Here is a 14,032-nt window from a genome sequence, read left to right on the forward strand (position 1 = left end):
TAATTATATAAAGCTTATTCTTTTTTAAATCAATGACTGCTCATCTTTAGCTTTCTTCTGTCTTGACATATGTAGTTCTGTGCATTCTTTATTTGTACCCTGAACAATACATAGAAACTTAAGGAAGTTTTTCTGCAATAATGTGAATTCTGAGGAACATCTTTAAGTTTGAAATGAACTGTAATACTAATTTTTTGTGGTGTTTAATTTTTGTTAACATGGCAGAAAACCTCATTTGATTTCTGTTACTTGAATGTACTTATGTCATCTGTGTTTATTAAAGATAATAGCATGTAGTAGAAACCCTCCTGTGCATGTTTGATTGAGTTTGTTCATCTGCTGTAGGCAGCATGTCCATTTTCTCATTGCAAAGCGTGTCAGAAAGGCTTGGAAGGTAGAAACGTTTCTTCCTTCAAAGAGTAGTATTTCCTGTTAATTATTTTTCAGCTGGTCCTAGTTTTGTGGATAATGCTGTCTTTTCCATAGTGTTTGAAAGTGTAGCATCACTATGAAAATGCCAGCTTTGACTCTGTTCTTTTGTATCAGCTCTGTGTACAAGATAAACTTTTTGCAAAGCAATACAAAGCAGAGAAATGGCTTTTCCAATTTGGGGTGTGAAAATCTATGTAGCAGTAAAATACCCAAGACCTGTAAATACACTGACTTTCATGTAAACCAAAGTTAATTGGTTGCTCTACTTAATTAGCTAATGTCTATTAATCTTACTAGCCTTGGTAACATAATTTGGTAGCTTGTATGTTAATGTTCAGCTAATTTGGAAATTAGAGATATGCATTCTAAACAAATCTTAAAATTTGGCTGTGAATGCAGTTAGCTTCAGATCATTTTTCCTAGCAGTAACCTTTTTGAGGATGTAATCTCTTTTAGAAAGAGTTCTTGTGAAAGAAACTAAAAATTGTGCTTGAGAGGAAACAATGTTTTCTCAATACTCTTTCAACTACAAAACAAGGGAAATAAGTATAAATGATTGTGAATGATGATATCTCTCAGGTCACTTTATGAAGTAAATACTTAACTTTTCATGGTTAGAAATAAACATTTCCCTTTGATAAACAGAAAACCAGGCTCTTTAAGCTACACCTAATAATTGTAATTCTTCTAATGTTCTCTTCCTTGCCTCCTTTTCTATAGAGATGCTATTGAAAGCAACATGGATTTTATGGGGTTAATTATAATGCAAAACAAGCTGAAGCAAGAAACCCCTGCTGTACTTGAAGATTTGCATAAAGCCAACATTCGCACCGTCATGGTTACAGGTTAGCATGTAAACATTCATACTCAAAAGACAAAAATCCATCTCTTTTTTGGTCTTATTTTAATTATAGTGTATGAAGTCAAATTTTAGTGTCAATAGGCTGGGATTACACTGTATTTATAGCAAGAGGGAAGTTTAGAAACTATTGTGAGACTATTCAGACACCAATCTGTTTCTTTTTGGGTGAAGGTTGCTTTGCTAAGTCAGAGATCATAAACTAGTATAGGGATTAATTCTACTTCATAGCTTCTTCCTAGCTTCATGCACAAGTTACTTTCTACTGAATTGAAGGATGAAAAACCTTAGAGGTCTTCCAAATCAGACTAGGTGAAAGTCCTGTGCTACTCTTATGACTGACCCTGCTTTGAGCGGGAGGTTGGACTAGATGACCTCCTAAGGGTCCCTACCATTTTGAATTATATTATGATAAGTCACTTTGTATTGGGTGTTTTTTTGTAAGAATGACTTCTGTCCCCATAAGCAGGCCAGGTATCTGTGCTCAGTGTTTTCCATGCAATATGTGTCTTTGCTTTTTAAATTGTAGGTATTGCAACGTTGGAATAATGTTTTGATATGCTAGCAATACAACTCATGTTCACATGTTCTGTGACTGTGTTTAAAAAGTGGTATTTTAAGTGGCTGCGTGTTTTCTGCTTGTTTTTCAATGTATACTAAAATTTGGTCAATAAGAGATCTTTATGGCTGAAAGAAGCATACAAAGTTTCTAGTGATGTTAGTGCAGGGGAGGAGTTTAATGGGCTAGGCTTTTGGAATTTTGTCTGTAGGCTTGGTTTGCCCTAAGGTTGTCACTGGTATGTTAGGCAGTCCTCTTCCTAGTTTGAAACTGGCTTTGTTAGCTTTTCTCTTATGTGGAATATCAGTATATGGTATTGATTCTTTTCTAACTGAAACCTTTTTAAATGCAATTGTTTAACAGGGGATAACATGTTAACTGCTATCTCTGTGGCCAGAGACTGTGGAATGATTCTACCTCAGGATAAGGTCATTATTGCTGAAGCACTACCTCCAAAGGATGGGCAGGCTGCCAGGATCAACTGGCATTATGCAGATACCTTAGCAAAATGCACTAGTTCATCACCAGCCATAAACTCAGAGGTACTGTGAGCATTATTATGCCCTTAGAGTGTAAGCAGTTAGTTTCACTGTTGAGTTTCTTTCTTTTTATCTTACTCTGTTAAATAGCAAATCTGCTGTTAAGTGTCAAATCAAAATTGATGTACTGGTTAACTTCCAGATCTTAAAATACCAGAGAGTAGTAAAACAGCTGGGGGAGCTAGTTTTTCAACTGTGATAATGACATTTGACATTAGTCGTGCAGGAGACAGGTTGGTTTTTTTTTCCCCACATTTCATTCTGTTAAGACTGCTCTAGCTGCTTGCAGTTGAAACATTAAACCACATTTTCTTTTTACTAAATAAGTGTTTTCATTGTATGAGGTTTTCTTTCAAGTAACATTCTTAGAAACCTCCTCTAGTGTGGGATCTCTAGGAATACCCCTCTGAGTATTAGCTTGAAATTACAAGCTATCTGTGTAAATACACTACAGCTAGAATATTAACTCCTTTTGATAGGATATTCCAGTTAAATTGGTCCATGAAAGCCTTGAGGATCTCCAGATGACCAAATACCATTTTGCAATGAATGGAAAGTCATTTGCAGTGATTTTGGAGCATTTTCAGGACCTGGTACCCAAGGTGAGCATTTTACTTGAGTATGGGCACTTTTGATGGGGAACAGACTTTGCCCTGTGACCATTAAGAAATCTTCTGTCTTCCAGCTTGTGTTACATGGCACTGTGTTTGCTCGCATGGCACCTGATCAGAAAACTCAGTTGGTGGAAGCTTTACAAAATGTAGAGTAAGTATTTGCTTAAGCATAGAAAGCGGGAGGGTTGACTGTGTTTGGTGTGATAGGAAAAAATTATGTATGCTGCTAGCTGTTTTGCCAAATGAAAAAGGCTGGGCTAATATAACTTCCTTGAGTTGGTAAATCAGCCTATTAGCTGAGCAGGAATGAGAGTAGTACCATCTGGTGGCTAGTTGTGAAAGTTTCAGACTTTTCATGAAGTTATAAATGATCAATAACTAAACTGACGAACATGTTATAAATGTTTATTAAGCCAAGCAACCACAAATCCATCAAATGTCTTCTGTTTATTAAAGAACTGTTAACAGGATGACTTCTGTTCACAGATGGTCAGTATACTACTGTCTGTTGGTGTCAGGCCTTGCAGCTATACAAAATACTACGAAAGTCTCTTTGCCTAGAGCAAAAATGCTTTAGGCCACCTTGGAATGATAGAGGGCTGATAATCATTATTGGTTTGATTGACCTGGCTAAGTCATACTACTTTTCTGTCTACTTCCTCACATGTATAATGGCAACAGTAATTGCTTTCAGCATTAACAATCACTCATTATTATGCAAACCCTGAATAATTCAAATAACATACAAGTATTTCATGGAATAAGCTAAATGGACTATGATTAGGGAATGGTCCAGAATGCTGACATCTGTTTGGTTTTTATAGTTACTATGTGGGCATGTGTGGAGATGGAGCAAATGACTGTGGTGTAAGTATATTTTTATTTTCCATACAGAACTGCTCAGTTAAATTTTACAGCTGAAAGCAAGTTTAAAATGTTCTCTATTTCAATATTAACTGGCAGGCACTAAAGAGGGCACATGGTGGTATATCTTTGTCTGAACTTGAGGCTTCTGTGGCATCGCCATTCACTTCCAGGACACCTAGTATTTCCTGCGTGCCAAAGCTGATCAGGTAATGCCACTTACTTTGAACTTAAATGTGTCCAGATAACTTGTTTTGCATACCCTATATTAGTATATGTTTGAAGCTGTAGGAGGCCAGTTTGAATTAAAGGACAAACCATACATTTTTAGTAGTTCTGTTTCTTTACTGAAGGTATTCTGAGCATAAGCTTGCCATAGCATGGTTTGGTATTTTTTAAAAAAACCTTTTGTCCGCATAAAGTTAATTTTTTAGAGCGTGAGCGAGCTTCTACACATTAGTATTTAATTTGATATCTTAGTGACTGTGCTAGTTTCCATAAAGGCTGTATGTAATTGCAAGCAGTAAAATTCTTCAGATGACCGCTCAGCACCATACAAAGTAGAAAATAAATTTTCTAAATAGGGTTTGACCAATTTTTGATTCTAGAATTGGAAGTTAGGTAATAATTTTGGATAAAGGTCAGTCAGAGAAGAATCTACTTAAGTCTGTGTGGAACTAATGAAGTAATGCGTAATCAGAAACATTTCTAAGTCAGCAGCTCTGTGGCTGACTGCGTGTTCATTCAATCTGTGTAGTAAACTAGTGCTTCATAGATGCTTTTGCAAGCAGACCTTCATTTTAAAACCTCTGTTGGAAAACTGTGTGAAGTCCAAAGAACACAGAAGTAAGGTGGTGGCTCGGTTCAGAAGGCATGCTCACAACTTTGTACTTGAAAGTGTACCATTCTGACTGCCTTTTCTCAGTTTGTCTTCACTCTAATGTCCCTCAAAGAGTTTGGTGATGTGTTTAATTGCAGCTAACGTTTTGCTAGGCAGAATTTAACTGCTTGCACAGAAAGCTTTCTAGTTACATGATTGCATTTGTTTTGACAGGGAAGGCCGTGCTGCTTTAATAACTTCCTTCTGTGTATTTAAGTTCATGGCATTATACAGCATTATCCAGTACATCAGTGTTACTCTGCTATATTCTGTAAGTATTCTGTAAGTGCTTAAGCAGTGCCAATGTAATTCAGAGATTTGAAAATTGGTAGATATTTAATATAAGTTGTTGCAAGTCTCTTTGAGTACACAACACCTGCATTCTAAAAACTATCATTGGACTAAAAGTATTGTTACTATTTTTTGCCCTTTTTTTTTTTATTAACTGTATGAAAAACATGGTAATATCTATTTAAAAAAGGCAAGAACTAATGCCTGTGAATAGAAAGTCTCTACAGTGGGAAGTCCAAATAAACATAAATTGAACAAAAATACAATTTTCAATTATTTAAAAACTGTCAGCATTTTAAAATAGCCTAACTTTATTTAAAGGGCAGTGCATTCCTTTTGTGTAAGGCTTGAAAGAGAGCAGCTTGCAAGTATTGAGTTAGGAGGGGGGAAAAAGCCAAGTGGAGTATTTCCTGTTAATGTGATTGGATTCACAGTATGGCATGAGGTAGAAATCCTGTATTGTAATTTGTATTCTGAGTAAGTTAAGCATGCAAAGTATTAAAGGACCTTTGAGGTGGAAATTTTGACAACTGCGTGACTACACAGTAAGGTTATGGTGTTTATAGAACTGTGGGCCTAAGCTATTGTTTCATTGGTTTGTAAGATTCAGTAATATAAGTTTGATTACAAACAAATTTCAATTACAAATAGCTTATACATGTTGAAACTGAAATTATTTCATACCTTCATACTTCAGGAATTGATCTGTGAATTGTAGAGTACTCAAGACTCCTGCAGACAAAGGAAGCCAGTTTGACAAGAGACTGTCTTGTTTATTAGTGAAATGTAAAGAATTAATGTCGTAGGACTGTCACTGTAAGATGTTTTTTTGGTGTGAAGAAATTACCAATGTTTCAGTTGTGATTTCTGTCTAGATCCTGAGCAATTTGGGAGATTTCCAGTTTCTCTTCATTGATTTGGCAATCATTTTGGTGGTTGTCTTCACTAGTAAGTATTGTGCTGAATTACTGCTGCTGGCTTCTATGAAGCAGGTTTTGCTTGGTCAAATTTTCTTTAATATCTAATTACACACTGTTTGGAGTAGGCACTGTGACATACAGTTAAGATGTTACGACTACTACAGCATATGCATTAAAAAAACCAAACCACTGTGTACTGAGTTAGATTCATCTGAAGTTTGTGAAATGTCCTCATACAAAAAGCAGGTTGTGGGCATGATCTTAGAAAAGTAGTTCTTCACATTACAGGAAGTCATAAATCTACTGACATGAGGAAACTGTTTTTGGAATCAAAACAGGAGTTGTTCCAATACAATCTTTCTCAAATGTTTTGATTTCTTGTATTTTTAGTTGCACTTCTGTCCACAAAATGTTATACTTGAAAACTATTATCTAGTGAAGTATTTGATTCCACATATGAACCTAGAACTCAGTTTACTGGCTAACAGTAGAATTCCATTTTCAAGTTTGAGAGACTGCTTCTTTGAAGCAATGGCAGACCAAAACTGAGGAGATGAGCTGTAAGTCCTTGTGCCAGACAACGGGAATTTGGCCAGACATTACTAATTCCTTAAGTTTCATGGCTTCTATTATTGTCCCCTGCTATCCTGTGCTGCTGGGGGTAACCAGCCTGTAGAAGGCACTGTGGCATTATTCTAGCATGGTATAATCTTTTCAAGGTGGTTTCACACTTGCAGTTCTGGCCTAATTTTTACAGCGATGTCATGAGCAAGCCATTCTAATTCCACAGAATGTGAACAGAGTAACTCTTGAAAACCATAATTATGTAATGTGTAATTTGTTTTTCTTTCTCTTTCCAGTGAGTCTGAACCCTGCTTGGAAGGAGCTTGTTGCGCGAAGGCCTCCATCAGGTCTTATCTCAGGTCCACTTCTGTGTTCCGTTTTGTCTCAGATCATCATCTGCCTTGCTTTCCAAACCTTTGGGTTTTTTTGGGTCAAACAGCAGTCCTGGTATGAGCCTTGGACAACGGAATCTGAGTAAGTGTTTCAGTGGCTCCATGCAGGATACAGCATTGATTGGAAAGCTATAGGCAATAATTGCTTTCTTCTTTATTGACCCCCTTTGGGGACTTTGTAAATAAAGCTTCTGTATGGCAGCTTGTTAATCTGTTGAAGTTTTTGTGAAAAGCATACTAATACATAGCAGTTACCCAATGACTGAAATGCAAAACTGGGGCAGAGCCAGGCTGCAGGGTCTGAAGACTCCTCAACTTTGGGACAGTGGAGGTTGAAATTTGAAATTAATGGTTCAGACCTATTTTAACTGATCTATATTATGAAGTTTTGTTTTCCTGTTAGAGATCCAGTGAATCAAATTCATATGTCTGAAAATGAAGAGGTGTTTTAATCTTTTTTTAGATGGCAATATTTTCTTGCCTGTCTTCGAAGTTTATCTCCAGTGATAGCTTCTAAACAGTTCATGTAGTGAACTTACAAGCTGGAAGCATAAAAGAACTGGAAGCATAAAATTCACAAAAATTACAGTTTTGAGTTATTTATACTACCTGTAATAGGTTTTCAAGGATAAGCTTTTACCACTGTAGCAGTTTGTTCTGTCATTACTTTAGTTAATAAGTAGACCTTGTTCGCATCTTCTCCTTAACTCAGTGGTTTTTTGTGTTGTAGTGCATGTAATGTATTGGATGCCACAAACAACAGCTCTGCACCCCATGGGAATGAGACTCTTCATGATGAACATTACATTAAAAATTATGAAAACACGACTTTGTTTTTTATATCCAGCTTTCAGTACCTCATAGTGGCAATTGTCTTTTCTAAAGGAAAGCCCTTTAGACAACCATGCTACAAAAATTGTAAGTCCTTTCTTACTATATACAGTTCCAAGTAAAACTCCAAGTGACTGTGCACTTGTTTATCAGTGGTTCGCTTACAATTCTGTTGTGCCACTTAGGCAGTAATAGTGTTGCCAGGAGAACATAATAAAATTACCCTCTGATAATCAGAGGTAGAAATAGGGAAGTATTAAACTGTGTGGAGAAATTTGTGTTAATAGTTGCTTTGTTTGTAGAAGTATATGTGTATATACGTTTCAGTTCTGCAAATGAGTCAGTGAGAAATTGAGTCTGGCGTTCTCTCTCTTTATGGCTGTCAGGACAACTTGTATTACCAAAAATCTGCCTGGAAGGTGTTTAGAGGGGAAAAAAGAGGTTATTTCCAGGGAGTAATGAACCCATGATACATGGAAGAACTGTCTAAAACTCTGATTGTGAGATGGTCCAATTAAAATATTTTTTCTTCTTTTACAGTTCTGTTTGTTATTTCTGTGATAGTTCTTTATGTCTTCATATTTTTCATCATGTTGCATCCTGTTGAATCTATTGACACATTTCTTGAGGTAAGATTCAGCAGATATGCAGGTGTCTCTACTTCCTGGGATAACTGATTGGCTGCCTTCTGGGCAAGCTTGACCCCTTTAGAGCTTTAACTTCACATCTTGTGGGGGGAGGGAGAATTTATAACTCTGAGCCTGTTTTGAAAGTGTTTTTCCTTCATATGTGTTGCTGACCTCTGGCAACTTTTTCTCACAGCTCGTGTGTGTGCCGTATGAGTGGCGCCTAAGAATTCTCATCATTGTTATTCTCAATGCAATTGTATCCGTGCTGACGGAGGTAAGAAATTCAAATGGAAAAAATGCTCGTCTGTTAAGTGGGGTTTTTTCAGGGTACATGTTTGTCTTTTGTTTAGAAGGTCTCTCTTCACAGCACACCAGTGTAAGTGGCCACTGTTTCATTGTTAAGTTTGTATTCCTAAAAATGTCCTTGTAGTCTAGATTTAAGGTGTCAAGGTTTTCTGTGTTAAAAGCATAATTTTAAAACTTTTTTTCATTAATTAAAGAAAGAGGGGGGAAAGTTGGAAGACTTGTAAATTATTTCAACTATTTCATAGGGCAATATTCTCCATATTTATTTGCTGTGCTAATTCAGTTCAGAATAACATAACATAGTGAAGAACTATATAAAATCCTTAGGGGAGCCCATCTTCATTCAGGTGGATCATAGGCATAGCTTACTTTTCAGAATAATGCAGGTCTACATAACTTGTTCATCTAATCCTATCCAAGTCTAGAAGTAGAGATGTTCACGCAGACCTTTTTTTTCCAGCCCTGAGCTTGTCCAAAGTCAGTCACTCTGGATATTGACCTCTTCTGCTGTAATTCCAGAGTTAATGTGGGCAGAAACGTGCCCTACCTTTCATCCAGGTACCCCTACGTTGTTTCCAAGAATCGAAGTTTGACAGATACATCTTCCAGAATGAGTCTGGATTCAAAGTCAGTCATTTATTCCTGTGGTTAGTTCTTGTTAAACTGATGCCTTATTTCCAACCTGAATACATTTGGGTTTTGGTTGCAGCCATTAATCACTTTTTTTTTCCTGCAAGATGAAAAAGCCTTTCAACATTATCTAGCGCTTGCACACTACAATTATCTGTTTTTACTGTATAACATTTTCTGCAGCTTCTACCCAGTATTTCCATTACTATACGAGGGATTGCTATCAAGGTAACCAGCATAATGTTTGCTTGGATCATACCATTTTGGCCTTTGAAGATTACTACAGCATTAGTACTCTTCCCAGTTGACTAGTTTTTTCCCTTTTATTCATAACTTAGTAAAAATAAATTCAACCAAAGGGGTTTTTTTGATACTTTAATCAAAATTATCAAGGCTTTGTTCAAAATGTTGTTCCAAACAGAATTTGCAATATAAGCTATTATGTTGCTGCCTATTGTAACATGTTTTTCAGTGTTTTCACATGATAGGCTGTAACTTGTCTTTTCAAAAACATGGCAGTAGATACTAATTTTTTGGCCTTTGCCTTGTTGTTAACAAGTTTATCCTCTCTTAAAGATCCTGTGCCTTTCTTATGTTGTCCTATATTTATGCTAACCCTGCTTGTGATGTTTTCCTTTATGCCCTTTCTTTCCTTTTTTTTTTTTACTACTAAACTCTTTAATAGTTTTCTTTTTTTGCATCCTTTTTTGTTTGTTAAAAGTTAAATTTTGTGTATATTGCTGTCTTTGCTACTGAAAGAAAATAGTTATTCTGAAGCTGCATAATCATGGCTTTTTTGTCTTCTGATAAATTTGAAACAAGCCTCCTAGATAGAAATATTTTTTCCTGTTTACTTTTTCTAGTCAGTTTTGATGTTTTTTTTACCATCTCTGGGAAATCAGCTTTTTTTGAAGCACTAAGATTATTCCTTGGAATCGAGCTTTGTGTTGATACATGGAGTGTAAATAGGTGGTGGTTACAATTTTCAGTCCAGTGATAAATGTTCCTGAGAGAAATAAACTTACCTTCTGCTGAAAAATTACTTTGTTCTGCAGGTGATCTTTCTAACTTGTATACAATCTGGTGATGTTTCTGTTCTGGAAGCGTAAGGGCTCCAGTAGAAAGTCTGTACAGTATGTCAGTCCATGTATCAGCACGTGCCTCTCGAGGACAAATGGTTCTGCTCTGGTTTAAAGGTTCATAAGGTTCCGCTCCTGGACCTTGCTGGTTGCCACATCGATCTGTAAAATTCTGAGTTTCTACTAAGCATAACCTAAGCAATATAATTACTGCAGAGCATTTTGTTTTCACCCAGTATTTCAAACCCCACCCCACTTTTTCCTATGCAGTTTTGAGTTAGCATCTTTCACCACTTTAGTCACTTAACTGTCATTACCAAAACTGGTAGGATGATTTGTCGCATTCCTTTTAAACAGACTTTCCTATTTATCTTGTTGCCCATACTTTAGTAGTGGAATAGAAGTACCTATAGAATTTAGTTTTCTTGACATTAATTGTTTGGGACATTCTGCTTTGACTTAAAACCTATTTCTTCCACTTTCACTGTTAGTTGAATGCTTTGTTTAGACAGAGAGGTAAGTTGTCTTACTGTACAGCAGGTGTCCAATGGAGCCATTGTCTAGTGATCCTCAAATCCCAAGCCTTGTTTTACAACACACACTTCACCTCCCATAACTTCAACCTGCTTTTGTCCCACCTTTTGAACTGTATTTGTCCAACTCCAGCAGTATTACTGTAGGCTCCCTGAAGCTTTTTCACATGGTGCCAACTCATTGGGTCCAATGTGTTGTGTAGGAATCGCAGGCTATTTCATTCCTTTGTTTCCAGTAGAGCTCATTGCCTTTCTGTCTTTGTGTGCCTGGCTGGATTTTCTGCTCACTACGCTTTTTACTACAGAGTTACTGGGTACCACAGATCATATTCTGAGTATCTAGGAAAAACTGCTGGTGGCATCTCCTTATTTCTTTTAACAAAGTACTCTGTATGTGTATTACCTAGAGTTTGTTCTGCTGAGACTAATCCCTCAGTAATTGCCTCTTTAAGTGTCTCATAATGATGAGCTATATGAGGGATTTAATCTATCTTCTTTTGTCACGCTTGCCAGTTTGACACTTTTGTGTCACACTACGATCATACGTAGTTTCTTCATTGCTTCTGCAACAGGGATGGTGTCTGACTGTGGTTGTCCCAAACATGTTTTCTGAAATGCTGTGTAAAGCTTTTGCTCCTTCCATGTGGGTGCCAGACTAGGTTCACAAAGCATGCATATTCTTTCTACCAGACGACAGAAATTATTGCACAACAAAGGCAGATCCTAGCAGATGTTCCTCCTTACCCCGATGCCTGGTGTAGACATACTTAAGCCAGACTGGCTTCAAAAATTAACATCTAACAAGCTGAAGATTTGTTGGCAAGTGCTTTATAAAAGCACTATAAAATTCTGGTATATTATAAAATTATAAGCATTATAAAATCTGCTATAAAAGTCTGGCTAATCAGCTCCCCTTTCTCAATGGCAGAGGTTAGTCAGATGTTAAAATGGAATCTGTCCAAAGATCAGAGTTGTAGGCTCAAGGCCATGGAAGATATGGGTTCACACCTGTGTTGCTGGATTTGTTCAAGGCTCTCAAGTCCACCCACAGAGCCATATGAGAATAACCAGATGTACTGAACATACTGTTCAACTTCTGCCCTTTTCTCCAAAATCTGGAACAGCTCCTACAGAATTCCTTCAGACTTCCTGCTGGTAGCTCAGCTTTGCCACCCCACTGAAGCTTTTCTGGGAATGTCACTGGTTTAAAACAAACCATGAACAAAGCATAGCTCCATCATGAAGTACACTATAATGTTAAAGATGTTTTGAGGGGAAACTGCTTTAAGCACTCATGTCTGCAGTGCTTCATAGGTTTTTTAGAGTATTGAAACACATTAAGAATGTGTATTTATGGTTTTTACCTGTATCAATGGATGCAGTTTTGGTCATTGTTGCTATTGATTTAAAGTACATGTTCATATTCTTAAATCTCATGTGAGCACTTTAAGAATGAAACTGTTTATCACTTAAGTAGTGACAAGTAATGTGAACTCTCCATTTTGCCTGGCACTGAATTAATTATGCCTAACACACTATTTCAGGTTTTATTTGTAATGTGCACACTAACAACAAATGATCATTAGTTTCTTTAATTCTTCCTGCTCACTGCAATGTCTCACAGAATGTCCTCCTTGATATGATCCTTTGGAAGGTTGTGTTCAATCGAGACAAACAAGGAGAATATCGCCTCACCATACCCCAGCCGCCTCAGGTTGGAGACTAGTATTTTGCTGTCATCATTTGAGTGCATGCAGATTAATTTGGTTTTGTCTTTTTATGATCTATAAGTGTCTGTTGCCTTATTTTAAGCTTAAGACTGCTTAAATTAGATTTCTGTAACTAGAATATTAAAAGGAAAAACTTCTGGTTTTATGTTTTTCTCCTTGTTGACACTTATTCAGCTCTGTATACAAGAACTACGAGGCAAACCCAGAGGATTGCTTTTAAGACTTTTCTCACTTTATCTTCAGTTTGCACATTAGCAAATTTTACTTGTGTTGTCACAAGTTAGCATACTAGGACTGGGAACGTCTTGATTTGCTTGGAAGCAGAATTGCTGATGCTGGGTCTAATCCAGTTCTTTATTAAATTAATTTGGTTTAGACTTCTAGATCATTGTCTGAGAGCAGTAATTTATAGCACGTACAAATGAAATGAAACAAAATGGCAATGAAAGTACATTACTACTACTTCACATGGTTTAGGAGACTGAAGGATTTAGCTTCTCAGGTGCTTTTCAGGTGACCATGAATCTTGGTCTGGTCTGCCCCTCCTGGCATTAATACGTGAAGGAAATCTATGTGAATCCCATAAAATATAGCTTTTTCTTTAAGTCTGTTGGCTTATTACTTTTAGTTGGTTGTACATTTGTTCTTGCTAGAATTACAATTGTTTATTTCTCAGCACTAAATTTTATTAAATGTATTCACTTCAGATTTACATTTGTCCTTTTGAGGCTGTTCAAGAACAAATTGCTTTGTGTTCACTGAAGAATGGAAGTTGTGCTTAAGGCTCATGTTTGGTTCAGTTCATCAATTGATAGAAATTCAGAGCATGAAGAAAATCACAGAATATATCTCCATTAAAATGTCAGCCCTGCAGACTATAGGTGCTCTCTGAGACATGAGAGGGATCCAGTCCTGCGAATGAGGAATGGTGTTTCTCTTCTCCAGTTAGTTACGTTACATGCGTTTAGGACTGGGAGAGGAAAAATAGGAAAGAAGACTTAAGTTCAATAATTCGTGTCTGTTTTAATAACTATTAATAACTGTAGGACTTAGGTTTCATAGTATCAGCAAGTGAAATTCTGCCATTTTCAGCTGGCTGGCTGCCTTCAGTTAAACAATTCATTGCTTAAAAAGTGTTTTGAGACTCTGGGAATTTGACTGCTTTTTTCTAGACCAGGCTTTTATTTTTCAATAGTAACATCATTTAATGGTGCCTGTTATACCTTTTATTGAAACTCTTGTAAAATATGCATAAAAGCTGTTGGTGACCTTAGAAGTTATGATAATGCAGAATACTTGGTTTTTCTTCATGTTTTTTAAATGTCATTGCTACCATAGTATAGAAGAGGTGACACAACAGAAGAGTTTCTGTACTATGCT

General features: G+C 36.6%; 1 protein-coding gene across 4 annotated transcripts in view; it reads left to right on the forward strand.

Annotated features, from left to right (window-relative positions):
* Positions 1–14,032, forward strand: part of ATP13A3 (ATPase 13A3) — a 61,130-nt gene that overhangs the window by 42,523 nt on the left and 4,575 nt on the right. For 3 of the 4 annotated variants that reach the window (XM_052805148.1, XM_052805147.1, XM_052805149.1), the window contains 13 exons: positions 1,153–1,277; positions 2,214–2,392; positions 2,869–2,991; positions 3,075–3,154; positions 3,828–3,870; positions 3,967–4,076; positions 4,922–5,018; positions 5,914–5,986; positions 6,819–6,996; positions 7,645–7,832; positions 8,286–8,374; positions 8,568–8,648; positions 12,547–12,636. In XM_052805148.1, the coding sequence (XP_052661108.1) occupies positions 1,153–1,277; positions 2,214–2,392; positions 2,869–2,991; positions 3,075–3,154; positions 3,828–3,870; positions 3,967–4,076; positions 4,922–5,018; positions 5,914–5,986; positions 6,819–6,996; positions 7,645–7,832; positions 8,286–8,374; positions 8,568–8,648; positions 12,547–12,636 (1,456 nt within the window). The remainder of the gene's footprint in view (positions 1–1,152; positions 1,278–2,213; positions 2,393–2,868; positions 2,992–3,074; positions 3,155–3,827; positions 3,871–3,966; positions 4,077–4,921; positions 5,019–5,913; positions 5,987–6,818; positions 6,997–7,644; positions 7,833–8,285; positions 8,375–8,567; positions 8,649–12,546; positions 12,637–14,032) is intronic. The other variant, XM_052805150.1, reaches the window with a different exon arrangement.

The sequence above is a fragment of the Harpia harpyja genome, chromosome 12, assembly GCF_026419915.1.
Source record: "Harpia harpyja isolate bHarHar1 chromosome 12, bHarHar1 primary haplotype, whole genome shotgun sequence".
NCBI classification, from domain to species: Eukaryota; Metazoa; Chordata; class Aves; order Accipitriformes; family Accipitridae; genus Harpia; species Harpia harpyja.